Raw genomic sequence first — 19,043 nt, 5'->3', positions numbered from 1 at the left:
TTTTTTTTTTTTACAGAATATGTATATTCCGTAGCATGTGTATACTCTATGTGTATATATATGCTATATATGTATTCTATATATATTCTTTTATATATATGATATATTTCACACATTTAAAAATTCAGTGGCTCTAGGTTCCCAGAGAAACCAAATCCAAAACAAAATTTTTTTAATCCAAAAAATTTCCTTCATTTCACTTAAGAATAAATAGTAATTCTCAACACATCTTCACCTAGGATTATCAATGTCATCAAGGAAAATAAAAGTTTCTTACCTCATATTCCATACAAGGATCTGGAGAATCATCAGTACAATGAACAAATCTTTGGAGGGAAAAAAGGCAACTGAATCAGTTTTTTTTTCTTTCTGGTGTCAGCTTACACAAACACATTACTTTTATTTAACATGAGAGTAATGTTTTACTAAAAGCATCCAGAAACAGGAGACTAATTCAAATTTGGTGAACATTTACTAAGCATTATTCAATGCTACGCATTAGCCTAGGCACCCTGAGATGTTAACTCATTTATTCCTCAAAACATTGTGAGCTATTATAATCACAACAAAAGTGTCATCTCCATTTTTCTGTCAAGAGGCAAAGAAACTGAGACCCAGAAAAGTCCAAATTTGGCAATTAAGCCAGGACTATAACTCAAATGGCCTAACTCCAGATTCTCAATGAAGGCAAGAAGGTACGGGCATCGTATACATTCACATGTATTCATCCTAGGTCTAAGCCGAGAGGTAGACATTTACTTTGTCAACATTAATTCTGCCATCGAAGCCACACAGGTGATCTATATAATCACAACAAAAGTGTCATCTCCATTTTTCTGTCAAGAGGCAAAGAAACTGAGACCCAGAAAAGTCCAAATTTGGCAATTAAGCCAGGACTATAACTCAAATGGCCTAACTCCAGATTCTCAATGAAGGCAAGAAGGTACGGGCATCGTATACATTCACATGTATTCATCCTAGGTCTAAGCCAGCAGTAGACATTTACTTTGTCAACATTAATTCTGCCATTGAAGCCACACAGGTGATCTAAGGCTTCTCCTCACATGCCGTTTTTTTTTTTTTTTTAATGACCACGCTCTCCCAAGTGAGCCAACCGGCCATCCCTATTTAGGATCCGAACCCGTGGCCTTGGTGTTATCAGCACCACACTCTCCCAAGTGGGCCACGGGCCAGCCCCTCACATGCCATTTAAAAAAAAAATTTGATAGAACTATTCAGTCTTCCATTAAGTATACTGCTTCCCCCTCTAAAAATCTTTAGTTTCATGAACAATATTTCATATCATTTAGTAATTGCCTACCTATGCCACTGGGTTAGGCACTGGGAATGCTAAAATAACTAAGACTTCTTTGTCCTTTAGGAGGTTAGTCTGGTGAAGAAAGTAGATAAAGAATTTCAAGACACTGGGAAAAATAAAATACTCTGAGAGCACAAAAAGAGAACTGATCAGCTGTCTGTTGGGTGTGGGAGGGAGGGGAGGTGTAATCAAGAAGGTATCTGTGTTTAAGGCAAAGAGAAACGTGCTAAGGCAAGAGGGAAGTGAGAGATGTCACGTGGTCTCCAGAGAACTACAGGAGATCAGCACAAATAGAGTGCAGAGTGCAAGGGGGAAAGTGCAAAAAGATGGGGTTGGACAGGAATTGTGGACAAGGAGGGATTATCCAGACCATGAAAGGTCTTATCTGCCAACCTACAGAGGCTGTGCTTTATTATACAGACTACAGAGAGCTAAAAAGTTTCTAAATATGTGAAGGAGATCATTACATTCAGGCTTTAAGAATCTCAGTATGGCAATGGTACTAGATAGTCTGGGGGAAAGGACAACCTGGAAGGCAGAGACACTAGTTAGGAAGCTTGTTGCTATAGTCTCAGTGAGAGATGAGGGTCTAACTAAGGCAATGGGAGTGGAGGGGGAGTGGAGAAGCACTGCATAAAGGAAGTTAGGAGACACAGTCAATATAACTTGGTGACTGGCTGAAAGGGAGGGAGGAGGGAGAAAGAGGCCAGGGTGACTCTGGGGTATCTGGCCTTGATGACCAGCCAAATGCTGATGGCAATGCCATTCACTGACACAGAAGGAAAAGCAGGTGGTGTTGGGTGAGCAAAGATGGGGGACAACTATATTCAGGTGTGTAGAATTGGAGACATCTCTGGGAGAACCATACAGAGAGGTCTCGTAAGCAACTGGAAATAAGGAAACTCAAAAGAGAGGGAGGAGCTGAAGGTAATTATTTGGAAGTAATAACCATACGGGTATGAGAGCCAAAGTCAAGGAAGTAGAAGCGATCACCTCAGGCAGATGGCAGAATCCTGGGAATACCACCAAAGCGTGAGCACAAAAGAAAAGACGCAAGAGAGGAAATCTAATGTAGTAGATACAGGAGAGGAATGAGAAAGTGGCAGCCTGAAAGTCAAGGGAAGAGGGTTTCAATGAGGAAATGGTGAAATGACTCAAATGACCCTGAAAAGGAAGTCAAAGACTGTCCAGTAGATCTGGTGACTTCTGCCAGGGCAATTTCAGAGTGTGCCTGCAAAGGTGGAAACTGGATTGCAGAGAACCAAGCAATGAACAGGAGGAATAAAACAAAAATAAAAAAGACTTCACAGGAGCTTGACTATGAAAGGTAGGACAGAGAGGGGCAAGGAAAGGTAACATTTAGGTGGCTGTCTTTAGTTTTGGTTTTTGAGTCTTTAAGAATGACATGAATCAGCAGGGAGGGTTTCACAATAGAAGAAAGAAAAAGAAAGGAAGTGAGGTGGCTTATAGGAGAGCACTTTGAAAAGTTCATGGAGAGATTTGTATAATATTTTAATTCTATTTTCCACAAACGTTTTGAAGTGCCCTTGTGTATATAATACATAACTTGCAGTATATAATTTGTAATATATACCATACATATAACTTGCGGTCGAGAGACATTTTTTTAAAAATGCACAAAACAAAAAATACTTTTAAAGATGTCATAAGCCATTTACAAGTAAAACTGAGTTTGAAAAGCTTTTTAATTTCCCTGAATATGTGATTAAGTTGGGATTCCCACAATCATTTATGATTTATACTACAAACAATAACAAGTTTAGTTTACTTGACTGGATGAAATCCTGAGAAAACACAACTTCTATTATCACTGATAACTGGGCACTGACTGATACAATCTGCATTGTAAAGATAGGTACACGTAGCATGTGTTCTTAAAAAGTCAGTGGGTGCTGCCCAGTTAGCTCAGTTGGTTAGAGCACAGCCTTGTAATACCAAGGTCACAGGTTCGGATCCCCGAACAGACCAGCTGCCAAGAAAAAAAAAAGTCAGTGGGTTTTCTCTATATTAGTGGACTTTACTTACTGAACACTTATTATGTGCCAGGTACTGTATAAAGCATTTTACACTTGCCATTTCATTTAATCCCTGCAATAATCATAAGAGATAATGCTATTATTATTATTATTCAAATTTATTACGTGAGGATATACCAAGGCTCAGATAGATGAGAAAAGTGGGGAAGAGGATTCTAAACCACCTGTCACACCATTTCCCTAACAAATGGAGGTTCTAGAGCTGCTATTAAAGCTGTCACATTAAGTTAAAAACAAAACAAAACAAAAAAATACAAACATCAGAAGAACTTTAGGCTCAAGCAGAATATCTGCTAAAAAAGAAAAAAAAAAATACTACCATTAACCAAATCCTATTTCCACAATGTAAGATGAATTTTCCAAAATACCAATGTGTTATACATTTAACTGCACAATGGTGCTATTTTGAGAACTCATTTTTCTCTGGAAAGCAAAAATCTCTTGCTTCGAATCAAACTAATTTGAAGGTATGTTACCCAGAGAAGTTATAATCTGAAACTGAAAGACTAGCTTTCAATATATTTAAAACTTTTTAAAAATAAAAATTAATCTCAAAGGTTATTTTATGTTAGTCAAAGTTAAGGTTGTGAACTGTCAGGTTAATAAAAATTAACATAATTATCCATATTATTTTTATCCTTTACAAAAACCACCCTTTTCCCCCAAGGATCAGCAGATTGACAAGCATTAAGCATGTTTCTGTAGGTCTCCACTATCCATTTTCTATCATTTAAGAAAATTATGTTTGGACACATAGACCGTGCAGAGACAAATGAAATATTCTGGATTAAATAATCTATATAAAAGAAAAAAAGAAAAATGTTCCAGCAGATATAAGAAAACAATGGGTCAGAGGTTTAAAAAAATTAAAGTCAGGATCTTGGGCTCTGTACTAGTATGACGTGATCTTGAAAGTCAGTTGACCTCTCTGGCTGTCTCTCAGGCCTCTGCAGTACAAAGTAGGTGGAAATAAGAGATTTCTGAAGTTCTTTATGCAATCAAATTTGTAGATAACTTGTCAGGATTCCTTTTCTTCCCTTTTTCTGTCCTTGTATTCGGTTAATCACTTATTGCACACTGAACCTCAGGGTATGCCAGAGCTTCTAGAACACAGGTTGAAAGTGAGAGTATAGGGTTAGATTTTTCAAAATGCATCTCCAGAGATTTCAATGCAAAGTGTCCAAGGTGGGGATCAGACACCTAGATTTTGGAAAAGATGATCCTGAGGAGCAACCACAGCTCTAAACCTGTAAGAGGTTCTTGAGAAAATGGCCAGGAGATGCCTATCTATCAGCCAGCCACAGGCCTCTTCAGTGGCTCTGTGCCATTCTTAGGGAAACGACTGAGCAGGAAAAAGGGAGGACACACCAATGGGAGCAGCTGGAAACCCACGAGTGGCCTTCAGAGTAAAGGGTTCAGCTAGAAAAGTCAGTGAGGCTCACCTAAAACCCACTTAAGGTCACTGCAGGATTCAGCATGTTTTCAGTTGCTAGAAGTTGGCCACTTTGCACGAAACTCTTGAGTCTGTGGCTAAATAAGATGCACCTGAAGAAATATATGTGTCCTTGATCATCTCTTTCAATAGTTCTACACAGTAAAATTTTCTTCATTTCAAAGGATTCCCTAGCCTTTTTCCCCGTAGTTTAACAGCCTAACATATTAATAAAAAATGGTAATTATTTTTAAGACTTCTATCACAAAAATTCATTTTATCTTTAAAACATTTTTCCTCAACACCTTTTTTAAATTCTAAATTTAAAAAATGTGTTAAAAATCCAGACAGAAGGGCCGGCCCGTGGCTCACTTGGGAGAGTGTGGTGCTGATAACACCAAGGCCACGGGTTCGGATCCTATATAGGGATGGCCGGTTGGCTCACTGGCTGAGCGTGGTGCTGACAACACCAAGCCAAAGGTTGAGATCCCCTTACTCGTCATCTTTAAAAAAAATAAAAATCCAGATAGAATTATGAGGGATAAAAAATTATGTGGCAAAAGAATTTTTCATGAGAGAAAAATGTTTACAATATAGTATACTTTTATATAATAAAAAAGGTCACAAAACCATATATAGTACAATCTAATTTTTTAAAACAAATCTGTACACACATGAGAAAACAACACAATAAGTATCAAAATGTTAACAATGTTTTTTTTCTAGCAGCAACTGTTAATTTCTTCTGCTGATTATGTACAGTATTTCTAACATTATGCCTATCATATCAAATAGATATTACTTTTGACTTATAACTTTGAGGAATTAAAAAATACATAAAGTACAAAGGATACATGTATTGCTTTTGTAATAAGAAGCCAATTCAAGTTTACTCTAAAACTTAACATTTTAGGTTCCAGCCAACCAATAGTTCATCACCTTGATAAAACTGAACTAACTGCCTATCTTTCCTCAATTTAAATGTATCTAAAAGACACACGGGAGACAGAAGAAAAATGACAAAGGAATTCTAAACAAAATAATATGGCATTATCTTAAATGGTTAATGTAGTCATAGAACTACTACCATTTTCACTTTGAAATGTGATTTTAATCATGTGGGTACTATGGTGTTTATAAATCTGATAATGAGGATAGTTTCTTCTTAACATATTATTCAATAAAGAACAAGGTAGACTAAGGTTCTATATTTACCTGTTTAAAAATAACAAGGGAAAAAAAACCAAAAGAAGCAATTCCAAAACACACACCTTCATTATCTAATTTTTTTTAATGCTTTTACATTCCTACAAATATCGATTTCAACCCTTGGCTAATCTTCATATTGCTATTTTAAAATAGGTATACATTTTTTTTTTTTTTGTCCTTTTTGCACCAGTCACCCCTATATAGGATCCGAACCCGCGGGGGGAGCGCTGCTGCGCTCCCAGCGCCGCACTCTCCCGAGTGTGCCACGGGCTCGGCCCTAAAATAGGTATACATTTTAACACACATTTGTAGTCTACCATCCTATAACACTATTCTTAAATGTTGACTGGTTTAACATTTATGTTATGAAAACTTGACTAGCTTCAGAAAGTAGAAGTGAAGGCTGGCTGGTTAGCTCAGTTGGTTAAAGCACAGTGTCAAGGGTTTGGATTCCCATACCAGCCAGCCACCAAAAAAAAAAGAAAGTAGAAGTGAGAAGTGAGAACATATGTGGTACAGGAGATTATTGTACAAGGCTTTTTCTTATTAAGATGATTAACCAGGTGGCTTCCTGAAAGGAGAGGAAAGTGCTGAGCCATCTAGCTGAGACTCAACATAAAGGTCAACAATAACATTTTCAGGAGCTCAGCTGAAATACTGCAAAGAATGTTATGCATGAATATTTAGATCCCATTTACATTCTTGAGGAGGTAGCCTTGTTTAAGAAAAAAAAAAAAGCAAAACTCATTTCTAAAATCCTTTCCCAGGTTAATAAATATTTTTATACTAATTTGGAAGATTTCTTTAACTGAAATATTCAACTAGGTACTAACAGAAAGTAGTATTAAACCAAAGTCACTAATTTATAGTCTAGGTCTAAAGGAGACTCCTAATGTTGAATTCTAAGTGCATAATTCTTGGCAGAATATTTATAGTTCCTCTAGTTAGCTATGAGAAATCTAAAATAAACACAAATGTTATTAAATAATGAATGTTACATAATCTACAATGTAAATTACAAACTAAAAGAATTCTCAGATATAATAATAAAGATTTTATTCTGAAGGGAAAAAAAAAAGCAAAATCCCAAAGGTCTACTTTGATGAGAGCTACTATGAATGATGCCAGTATATACATACACACACACACACACACACACACACACACACACACACACATTTTTTGCAGCTGGCCGGTTTGGGGACCCAAATCCTTGATCCTGGTGTTATAACACTGTGCTTTAACCAATTGAGCTAACTGGCCAGCCCCACAATGCCAGTATATTTTTAACACATTTTGAAATTAGCCAGTTAGGAATTTTGAAGAGCAATGCTCTAGATCCAAATCCTAAAAGAATAAAGAAAGAAATGAAAAAGAAAGGAAGAGAAAAAAGACTGTAGCTCAAAAGTAAAAGAACTACACTTAGCTAGTACTAGATAACTAAAAGGAGTGCTGTCTTTCTTTTATTTCTATCCAAGTTCCTTTCCAAATCATTCCCTCAACTTAAACAAGGTTGAGTTTCCTGCCATACAGTCTTACTACAAATAGGCATATTTATTATACTCTAGAAATAAACAAACAAACAAACAAAAAAAACATTATGCCCTAAGCATATCTTCAGAATGACATGCTGTTTTCTGTGGATCTTACTACAAATAGGCATATTTATTATACTCTAGAAATAAACAAACAAACAAACAAAAAAAAACATTATGCCCTAAGCATATCTTCAGAATGACATGCTGTTTTCTGTGGATTTCATTAACTGTGATCAACACACAGTTTCTATCATGCTGTTCCACACGTTTCACATATTGAAAGACGACAAATGTAACACATTCAATGATGAAGTTGCATGTCTGAGACTGTGGGACTAGGGGAGCATGGACAATCAGGAAAGTAGGGATGCAGAAGATGGAAGATAAGGTGGCATGTATTGTCCTGTGCTGTGTTACAAGGAAGAGGGAAAGAGATAAGAAGGGATATGTGTACAGGAGTATGTACTGTGATGGGCTGTGCTATGATTAAGATATACATTTGCAAGAAAAAGCTGGATGGAGGTGAAAACAAGAGGCTACTCTAATGGAAAATATTTAAGCTGAAGATGAATCCTATTTGCTGGGAACAAGGGGTAAGATTCTAGTATTTGTGGTGTGATTTGCCATATTAACTATTCAAGTGGTGTGAGCTCGCTTGGCCAGTCAACGTGGCAGGAGCGGAGAAGGAAAATCACAGTATTAGTACAACTTGAGAACAATCTCAGTGAATTTACTCTGGACCAAGGTATTAACTAAATCCATTGACTGACATCACAATTTCACCATGTTAAAAGTCATGAGAAAATTTCATCATTAGAGCTTTGTAAGTGGCAGAAAACACAATCAACACTCTAATGTGGCATACCGCCCTAGGTATTACTAGTTATTTACCAGGGTACAAGCCTCACTGGTAAGCTTTTCCAAAAAGTCAAAAGGTTATAAACACAGTAAACTGGTACTAACTGCAAGAAAAAAGTTTAAATCATGGGCAGGAAAAAAAAAGAAAAATTTAGAACCAGGGAAAATTAAGCATCAAGATTCTGGTGTGACAGCTTTTCTTGCTGTTCAGAAAGCAAAATAAGGGTTTCGGTACAGACTCCCTTTTTTTAGATTTTCACTGGTGGTGGAAAAGTAAAGATAAAAGTAAAATGATATTGAATTAAGGGTGACTGGGTGTGTTCATTCAAATTTTCATGGAATTTTTCTTCACAGAGAGATAATATATACTACCTAAAATTAAAACAACCTAAAGCAGAAAAATGGTCATTTAAATAAACATAACAAAAATCACAAGATACAAGGTTCTGTTAGGTCCACTGACAAACAAAATTTTACTCCTGAGACTGCTGCTGAATTTTAGGATTAATAATTAGCTTTATAATAATCTCAAGGAAAAAATGCCTAAAAATTATGTTGAACATAGCTGGGTTTAAATTACTATAGACAAGTGAAATTCCCTGATCTCTAGTCAACTCTATTTCTCTTTAGTCATGAGCCCTTCAGAGAAACAATTTTTTTTTTATTCTCTCAGCCCTTTCTTCTAAATGCCAGCTGAATACCAGAATTTTTGTCTTGCCTGGGCCTACTGAAATGACACTTAATAAAATAATGAAAGCAGCTTTGTGACTCAACAAGCTTAATCACATAGAATGTTTATAAATGGGCAAATAATTCAGTCAGCAAATATAATGCAGGCATTACGTTATATGTGTTATATTTCAACCTCCACTTTTTAAAGCTTCTGGTCTACAGTAACCATCTGGGGAACAGGAAAAATAAAACCAGTACTTAATACTCTATAGCAAATTGCAGCTATGGCAGACAGTACTGGCTGTTCCCCACCTTCAGCCTTGCTAACAGAATCTTGACTGTTCAGACACTGCGAGCACTTGTGCTTCCTGATCCCCTCCCTAATCCCAGGAATACATGTGTTGATTAATCTAAGAAGTCCTCAGCACCAATATCCCCTGGGAACTGCTTAGAAATGATACGTGTGGGCCCCACTCCAGGACTACTGAATCAGAAACTTTGGAGATGGGGCCCAGCCTTCTGTGTGTTATCAAACTCTCCAGATGACTCTGATGCACGCTAACATTTGAGAACCCCTGGTCTAAACTAACCGTGGCAATTCTGTTCCCTTTGCCAAATGCTGTATGAGGCTACTTGTGTGACCAATGAGGCCTGAGAGGCAGTCTCCTGGGAAGTTTCCAGGTGTGCTTTACTTGTTCACATAAGGAATGAGAGGAAATGCACCCATCCCTCCTATTTTTGGTTCAGATATTGTCATGTCTTCATGTAATGTACACTTGCAACTGTAGCAGCAATCTTGTGACCATTAGGTGGTAAACCCAAAGGTCAAGCCAATAAGCCAACGATGGCAAAGGGGAAGGACAGAAAGAGTCTGGGTTCCTGGTAACCTTGGTGAGCTACTGAATTAACCCTAAAAATACCTAACCTCCAAAATCCTAGTTAAATAATATATTTAAAAGCCCCATGTGTAAGCTATTTTCAGTTAGTCTTCTGTTAATTTGCAATCCTGCCCATTTGTTTGTTTAGTTAAGGCAAGCCTCAAAATAGTATAAACATAATCTCATTTTATAATATATAATTTTATACATATCATATAGAATTTAATTACGTATTGTAATGTTCAGTGATAGTTTATTCCATTACATAATATTTTAATAGCAAGCATTTTAAAAGAAAGAATCTATAACTTTATTAAATGAAAATACAAAAAACTTTTAGAATGACGTTATCGAAGTTATTTTTGGGTTTTGGTTCTACTAACTATCTGTGGAAACTTGAACAAATTGCTGAACAGATTTAGGCCTCAATTTTCTAACCTATGGAAGGAAAGTGTAAATTAAATCATAGATATGTTCCTGTCCAATATAAAGAATTATACTCTTAAACTTTCAAGAGCTTCCGGACAGGGCGATCGTGACAAGAGTTCCTCTCTTTAATGAGTTCTATCAATAGGAAATTTTTATATGATGACAATACTTACTATTATGCAACTGATTTATTAATTGCTATACAACAGACAACCAACAAATATTTCTAGAAAAGGGTGACATGTCAGAGGTGCCCAGCTAAAAGGCTGAAAGCTCAGTGCTCAGTATCTGCTCCTGCCAACTCCCAGTTACTTATGCTAAAAGAAGGATGGCATTCTGTGGGTAAACACTCTAAATCCAAGGCCTCAAATTCACTTGCTGATTTAACTTCCTCCCCATGCAAAAGTCAAAAAGTACAAAATGCAAAACAACTGACTGGTGTTTCTACCATCCACTGGAACATCGGTTAAACTAAGACAAAAAGAGGAGGCAGCAGATTGATAAATAGCAAAGTTGATTTTAAAAAATCATCAGCCTCAGAATTAAATGTGATTTATAATTATTTTTGGAAAGGCAAAAGTGTCCTCACACTCTCACTGCAACACTAAATGTACATTAAATCTGTATCAGATGAATCAACAGGTACAGAGTATTTTTTAATATAATATACTTCAAGGCCTCTTTATTTACAGCATTAGATGTCAAAAAGCTTTACAATAAAAAAAAAGGCACAACTTCTTCCTAATCAGAGGGTATCTCCTAGAATGAAAAATGCTACTGCAGTATTACTAAAACAAGGACTCCAACAACTAATGTCACCTGTGCCAACACAACCATCAAAAAGGATGATCAACAAAATGTCAAAACAATATATGCTTTTTCCTGTAAAAGCAGAAATACTAGTACAGGTAAAAAAAAATCCTTTTATAATAAACTCGCAATACAACCACACTCATTGATTGTTACTTAACTTTTTTTTTAAACTACTATAATACTAAAACCATATGCCCAAGCTGCAGAGCTCAGATATGACAGAATTGATGCATGACTGTCATGGAGTGAACTTATTTATTCATGCCAGGTTCCACTTCCAAAAAAAAGATTTGAGGCTGAAACAGGGTGAACTGGCAGGGCAAACTAAACTGGATGAACAGGGAAGAGGTAGCATGCATATACAATATTTTCACCTTTTCTCCTGCTCACCTTTTAGATTCCGTGATAGGCTTTATTTTAAAGGCCAGTTTAAAGATTAGTTTAGCTGAAGTAACTGGAGTGTTTAAAATGGGATAGGAGGAGGAGCCCAGAAAAATAACTGCTATGTGATGACAGAACAAAAGAAGCAGAAAGAGAGCATCTACAGCTCAACAGGGCAGGTGTTCTGTCCACCTATGACCAGACAGCACACAGTCAAGTTCTTTAGGTCCAGAGGGACTGGGAAAAGAGGAAACACAGCAATTCTACTTCTAGAAATTTAACCCAAGAAAAAAATTAGGGAAGCACACAATATTTAGCTCAAGGATATTCACTGCAGGACTGTATAGAAGAACAGAGGATTGGTCAAACACACCATGCTACAACTATCCAGGGGCATACCACTAAGGTAATAAAAAATAATGAATTTAAGTATTCAAAGACGTGCAAAATATCACTATAAACTGGTAAGTGAAAAAGCCGCCTACTAAGCATTATGAACTATAGGATCCCCCCTTGTAAAAAATCTATATATAAGTAAAGACAGGTATATTTATATTATACCTATGCATAGATAGAATTCTGGAAGTATACAGAACCAACTGTGGTGAGATTATGGGTGCTTTTATATTTCCCGGTTTTGTTTAGCTGTACTCCCTAATTTTGTATTTCTATGATAAACATATACCAGTTTTATAATAGGAAAAAAAATTACTATAATACTTAATGGGCAGAGATACAGTAAGTACTTCATATTTAGAGATATTCATTGTATAGCATTTACTACAAAAGGAAAAGAAACATTTGCTTTAATAGGTCATTTTGGGAACATGAAATAGCTGTTATATGGAACTGTTGTTTATAATAGTACTAAAAGTAATGGAATTTCATCTATTAAAAATATTTACCCTAGTATTTAAAACTACTGAAATGGGAAAACAAAGAGATACTTACGGTTGAGTAAAGTCACGAGTGATGAAATCAGAACTCTTGAAAAGTAGAAAGATGTCGCTGAGGGTTTTACATTTCAGAGAACTATTCATGGCTATCCAGTAAGCATCCTAAATAATAAAGCACATGCTATTTAGCACATATTCCATGTTAGTTGCTATGAATGAAGCCCAGGCCTAGAAACAAAATCAATAATGCATACCATTTCAAGGGTTTCAAGAAAAAAGTCAAGCAAATTTTAGCAATTCTGTCAAATATTAAATTACACTTCTCAGCACCAAAGAGCATTACCATTGCATGCCAGACTCTCAATTATGAACACTGAGATGTTAGGGTTCTCTCATTTTAGCCTGGGCCCAAACATTTCCCAATGTTTTTCTTACTAATGATGGTAGAAGGAGGGAATGAAGTATCAGAAACACTGACACTCCAGATAGAAGATAAAAGTGGTAAAGAAACAGCCTGACCAGCTACTCTCCAAGAAAAAAAGAGATCATCTTCCTCCTTCCTATTTCTGGGGATTGACAGCTGAACGCCTGAACTTTGATGGTTCGGACAGTTAAGACCCATGTCTAGTAAACCTGGGAGAGAAGGAGGTGAGATAGTCTGAACCATCACAACTTTAAACAATGAATGTCTCACACACAACAACAAACAAACAAGGAATAGCAGGTACAATAGACACAAAGCCTCGTGGAACATACCTAATAATGACAGCATAATTGCATCATTTGAAAAACACATCTCTCCTATAGATAGATCAGACACAGGACAGTAACATAACTTTGAGAAAATTAATGAAAAAAGCATCCAATTATCCACACTACATAGAAGAAAACACTGGCACATAGCAGGCACTCAATAAATAACAAATAAACAAGTGAAAAACTCAAAACTATAAACCTATCTCAATAAACCCATTGTAAGTTGAAAACATAAGTCAAAAATGCATTTAATTCACCTAATTTACTGAACATCATAGCTTAGCCTAGCCTACCTTAAATGTGTTCAGAACACTTACACTACCCTGCAGTTGGGCAAAATCATCTAAGACAAAACCTATTTTACAATAAAGTGTTGAATAACTCATATAATTTTACTGAATACTGTACTGAAAGTGAAAAACAGAATGGTCGCATGGGTACTCAAAATCGTTTCTCCTGAATGCATATTGCTTTTGTACTGCTATAAAATCAAGAAACTGTAAATTGAACAATTGTAAGTTGGGGACCATCAGCATAATGAGTACACACATTTAACTCCACTGAAATAACAGTATGTACATAACAAACCATGCAAATGAATGAACACAGCAATTATTAACTCCAGGAAAACAAAATGCTGAATAATAAAACAAAAGTAATAACAGTATAGTATATTACCAGATGTGTACAGTAGCCTCCCCTTACCTGTGGGGGATACATTACAAGACCCCCAGTGGAAACTGGGGATAATACTGAACCCTATACATACTATGTTTTTTCCTATACATACGTGCCTATGGTAAAGTTTAATTTATAAATTAGGCACAATAAGAGATTAACAACAATAACTAATAATAAAACAATCATAACAAAATACTGTAATAAAAGTTATATAAATGTGGTCTCTCTCAAAATAGTGTAATATTTTTGGATTGTGGCTGATTGCAGGTAACTGAAACTGTGACAAGTGAACCTACAGATAATGGGGGACTACTGTGCACAGTGCTTGCATAATCATAGTAACTGGACACACTGAATATTGATCTAATCAAAATTTGATGTATCTATAATGAAGACAGTGGAATAGAAAGTAGAGGGGATGAGAGGTGAAAGAGCTGAATTTTTCTGTTTCAGAGTGGAAAATCAATAATAAATACCTAAAACTGAAAAATAAAGAAACAGATGAAGAGTGTACTAAAATATTTGAAAGTGGTTGCCTTTAGGGAGTGGAAAATCATGAAGTAGGACCGGCCTGTGGCTCACTCGGGAGAGTGTGGTGCTGATAACACCAAGGCCACGAGTTCGGATCCCACACAGGGATGGCCGGTTCGCTCACTTGGGAGAGCGTGGTGCTGACAACACCAAGTCAAGGGTTAAGATCCCCTTACCAGTCATCTTTAAAAAAAACAGAAAATCATGAAGTAAAATGGGTGTCATGACCTGCTGATTTTTGTAGTGAGCTTGCAGATCTATTTGAAATTTTAAACTATGTACCTGTGTAACTAATTTTAAAAAGTAAAAATTAGATTAAGTACAAGTTACCATTCGTTTTAGAATTTAAAGGCACAAGATGATTTTTGAAAATTTGCATAAGCTTTTGATTCCTTAAATGAGCTTTGCTGACATAAAACTGTCTTCTATTGGATTAGAAAAAATAGAGAATTTCCCTATAAGCCTTAACTTTTACAAAAATTTTGTCAATGCAATATTAAAATAATAAAACACAAATTAAGAAAATATCAGTTGATTTCTCAAACTGCTTTATTTCTACATCCTGTGACATTTTTATACCTTTTCAACAGAGAAAAACTATTCTGTTAAACTGAACAGCTGAAGTTTTGAATAGAGCTGAGAATGAATTTCCTCAGAATTCTAGTGCAATCAGCAACACAAGAGGTTGAAACTGTCTTCTTGCAGAATATACAGTATTTCACAGACCCAGGAAAGTGTACAGCAAAATTGGGGAGGGGGGGGAATAACAGGGAAAGTAATAATAAATTCCACGATATTTTTCCTAAAATTCAGAATATAATTAGACCTGCTATAGGGATATAAAATGAAATGAACAGCAAAACAAAGAATATTCAAAATATTCAAAAGAATATTAAAAAATAATAAGAGATTTACTTATGTGTTCTTACCCTTGGGGCACTCCAGTTAAGTTTAGGAAAGACACTGCCCCCCAAGGAATTGATAGCTTCCTGGACTGTAGTGGTGAACTCAGGAAATTCTGGTGCCTACATAGAGAAAGCAGAAATCATTTGAGCAAGTCAATATCATCACAGTAAATATGAAAAACAAGATAAAAGTTTTAAGGTTATAGTTTAGAGTGTTAAAGCAGAACTTAGTATACAAATTACTATCAGAATTTTTTTTTTTTTGTGACCGGTAAGGGGATCACAACCCTTGGTGAGCGCACCGGCCATCCCTATATAGGATCCGAACCCACGGCGGGAGTGCCACTGCGCTCCCAAGCGCTGCACTCTACCGAGTGCGCTACGGGGCCGGCCCACTATCAGAATTTTTTAACTCAGTTAAACAAAATCAGTGATCAAATAACATTTACCAGAGAGATAAATAATAACCAGCTGCTCAAATAGCACTTTCCAAAAGAAAATGCACAAAGCTAAAAAGACAGACAGATGTCACTAGGCATCTGGGGATGTGAGGAAGGTGTTCAGTACACATAAAACCAGTATTTATTAAGTGAAAAGAGACAGGTGGAATAGCACTGTACCTAGTTCTCAAAAATCACACTCCACACCTAAAGAGTCAGAAGCCTTTCCATTTGCAGAAAAAATGTCTTGGACAGAGCCCCAAAAGACTTCATGAGAATGAAAAATAAATGATGTGGTAAACTGTATTTAAACACTGCTATTCCCAGACAGGTTTTAATATAAACCAAACTCAAAAATAGGACCTTGGTCAAGTGAAAATGTTCCTTCCATTTTGTTTGATTTTAAAATGCGTATTTTACACAAGCAAAGTGACTGAAAGATTCTAAGTATTGGTTTCAACCGGGACATAAAAAGAAATGCTGTTGTTAAATGGGAACTTAAGCTTGATATCCATCATGCCCTGTCTTGAGCAATTTATGTCACTGTCAACAGAGCTCATGACCTAAGTTAGAGAAAAAAAAAGTAACGGCTGGCCAATTGGCTCACTTGCTTAGAGCATGATGCTGATAACACCAAGGTCAAGAGTACAGATCCCTTTACTGGCCAACTGCCAAAAAACAAAAAAACAAAAGAAAAGTAAAAAAGGTGAAGCCTTCAGAAGACGGAATACAAACATACTAACAGGTTCTCCACATGGTCATTTATTCACATTATCCCTGCAAAGGGGACTGCTGCCCCCTACTGGGCAATTTTGCAAGTTATGAAAAAATCCAGTAATCAACTTACTCCAAGACCAAAAAAAAAAAATCAGACTAGGTCTAGAATTAACTAAACTACACATTTCGAAAACAAATCGAATGGTTTATGCAGATCCCCAAGATCTAACCCAGTTGAGAGAAAAAACTGTGACAAGAGTCTGGAAGGGAAACAGACCAAAGAAATAAGTTTTAAAAAATAGTAATATATGGGGCCGGCCCGGTGGCGCACTGGATAAGTGCGCCGCTTGGGAAGCGCGGCGGCGCTCCCGCCCGAGGGTTCGGATCCCACGTACAGACCGGTTCCCGCTCACTGGCTGAGCGAGGCGCGGGAGCAACACCGAGGGTTGCAATCCCGTTGCCGGTCCCTGGTCCGGTACGGGGGCAACACTGAGGGTTGCGATCCGTTGCCGGACACGGAAAAAGACAAAAGACAAAAAAAAAAAAAGTAATATATGGCAAATAGTTGTAAGTTTGTTAAGACAAAAAGGGAAAAGAAAAAATAAGCAATATACCCACAAAACTAGAAGCAGGTTTAAGCCAGTAAGAAAAGAAGTGAGAGCATGCCGACCCCGTGGTTCACTCGGGAGAGTGCGGTGCTGGGAGCGCAGCGGCCACCGCGGGTTTGGATCGTATATAGGGACAGCCGGCGCGCTCAGCGCGGTGCGGCCGACACCTAGCCAAGGGTTACAATCCCCTTACCGGTCACAAAAAAAAAAAAGGAAAGAAAAGAAGTGAGAGTTTAAGGACCAATTAGGCTCTTTCCTTCTGCTACTGCTAAGACTGACCTCTAGACTGGCTAACAACTATAGGCTGCCCCTGGATCTATCTTGTGTTGGACTACTTCTTTGGCTTAGATACATGAAATAAAACTGGAGTAATTTAGAAAGGCTTTCAAAATGAATAACAGCATTAAGAGTCCTTTCTTTTCGATTTGCCTCTCCCCATCAAAAGGGATTATGACTATGTTAAGCCAATGATTTCCTTATAATAAGCCATTGATTTGGCACCCCTAGAACACTATCCAAGAAAACCACTTTAAGATCTGACTTAGCAATATTTTCCTATAAACGGCACAGCTACACAAATTTTACATCATGAAGTGATTCAACCTTCAAAGACAAAACAATTTCATGTTCCTATCCCCCAAAACTTGACATCTAAGGATTGCTTTGTGTGTGTGTGTGTGTGTGTGTGTGTGTGTGTGTGTGTTGCATTTTAAAACATGTTGGTTCCCTCAAATCCTCAAAAATATGCAACCTTAGAAAATCTTGCCATAAGGATTACAAAACAAATTTAAATTATAAAAAGTTTATGCGTAGTTCTCAATGGAAGACTACGTACTGTCTATATACAGGGCACCCTTCTGGGTTACCTGATTCTAGCTAGGTCTGTGAGCTATTTCATGATTCAGTAAATTGTAGGTAAGTGTTAGCCATGTGAACTAATTCTTATGCACGTGCAATTTCCATTCTGTCTGAAAGAGGTCCAACTGTCTTCTCTCCCACCCTGGAAGAGACAAAACCAGTTTTATTTCATTTACATATTGTTTTCAATATTCCTCAACTATAAATATATATTTTCTTTGGATTCTCTTTTGAACCAGTTCTAACATTGGTCTGGTTCCTCTATAAGTTAAATAAAAGTTTTAACATGTCTTAAAGAGTTTTATATCTGTATGGGAGTTGTGATTTTACCATTTCCTGAAAATTATCTATAAACAAATTTAACTAATAGTATTCTTTTAAGCTCATAGCTCAACTAGCCAATTTTAAATACGCATAACACCTCAGTTGTCTGGGAAAAGGTTCCCATTGTAAATGGGATAAAATTTACACTTTTAACCAGATAGCCACTGACTTTCTGTGATCTGGACTCACCTACCCATCTTTCCAACCTCACACAGCACCCTCTACCACACCCATTCAGAAAGGATAGGATTTATTCATTCTTAATTGTTTTAGAATTATGAAATGTTTTAAATACAAAAAATGTATACCCATGTTTTCCTGGGTCGAAACATTCAATAATTTGGCATATCTGATCGAGACCTCTACAATTCTTTCATTTTTTCTAAATAATATTTTTTGGTTTTTTTTTTGCTTTTTGGACCTTTACACGTCTTAAAGGAAAAAACATTACAGATAGAAATTAAGCTCCTATCTCTTTGTTCTCCTCACTAATCCTTCTCTTCCTTCCCACAGGCAGTCATCGTTACCAAACTGGGATGTATTCTATATTCATGATTTCATACTTAGGTGTGCCTGTCCATAAAATATGGCATTCAAAAAATTTAACATAAATGCTGTCATGTGCTATGGTATACTTTTATCAACTTAATCTTTTAAATTCACCATGGTGTTTTTGAAATTTACCCATCTTGATTATTTTTCCCAATCATTAATTTGACTGCTTTTGCACCTACACTAATGG

The 19,043-nt window shown here is 36.6% G+C and overlaps 1 protein-coding gene across 1 annotated transcript in view; it reads right to left on the bottom strand.

Annotated features, from left to right (window-relative positions):
- Positions 1-19,043, bottom strand: part of CDC123 (cell division cycle 123) — a 52,475-nt gene that overhangs the window by 17,930 nt on the left and 15,502 nt on the right. Inside the window, exons 5-7 of the mRNA XM_008573037.1 lie at positions 15,379-15,474; positions 12,537-12,643; positions 278-326 (exon numbers count right to left, since the gene is read on the bottom strand). Of these exons, the coding sequence (XP_008571259.1) occupies positions 278-326; positions 12,537-12,643; positions 15,379-15,474 (252 nt within the window). The remainder of the gene's footprint in view (positions 1-277; positions 327-12,536; positions 12,644-15,378; positions 15,475-19,043) is intronic.

Source organism: Galeopterus variegatus, unplaced genomic scaffold (assembly GCF_000696425.1).
Source record: "Galeopterus variegatus unplaced genomic scaffold, G_variegatus-3.0.2 Scaffold867, whole genome shotgun sequence".
Taxonomy (NCBI): domain Eukaryota; kingdom Metazoa; phylum Chordata; class Mammalia; order Dermoptera; family Cynocephalidae; genus Galeopterus; species Galeopterus variegatus.
The sequence above is the reverse complement of the archived record's forward strand: the minus strand, read 5'-3'. Positions and strand labels throughout refer to the sequence as shown.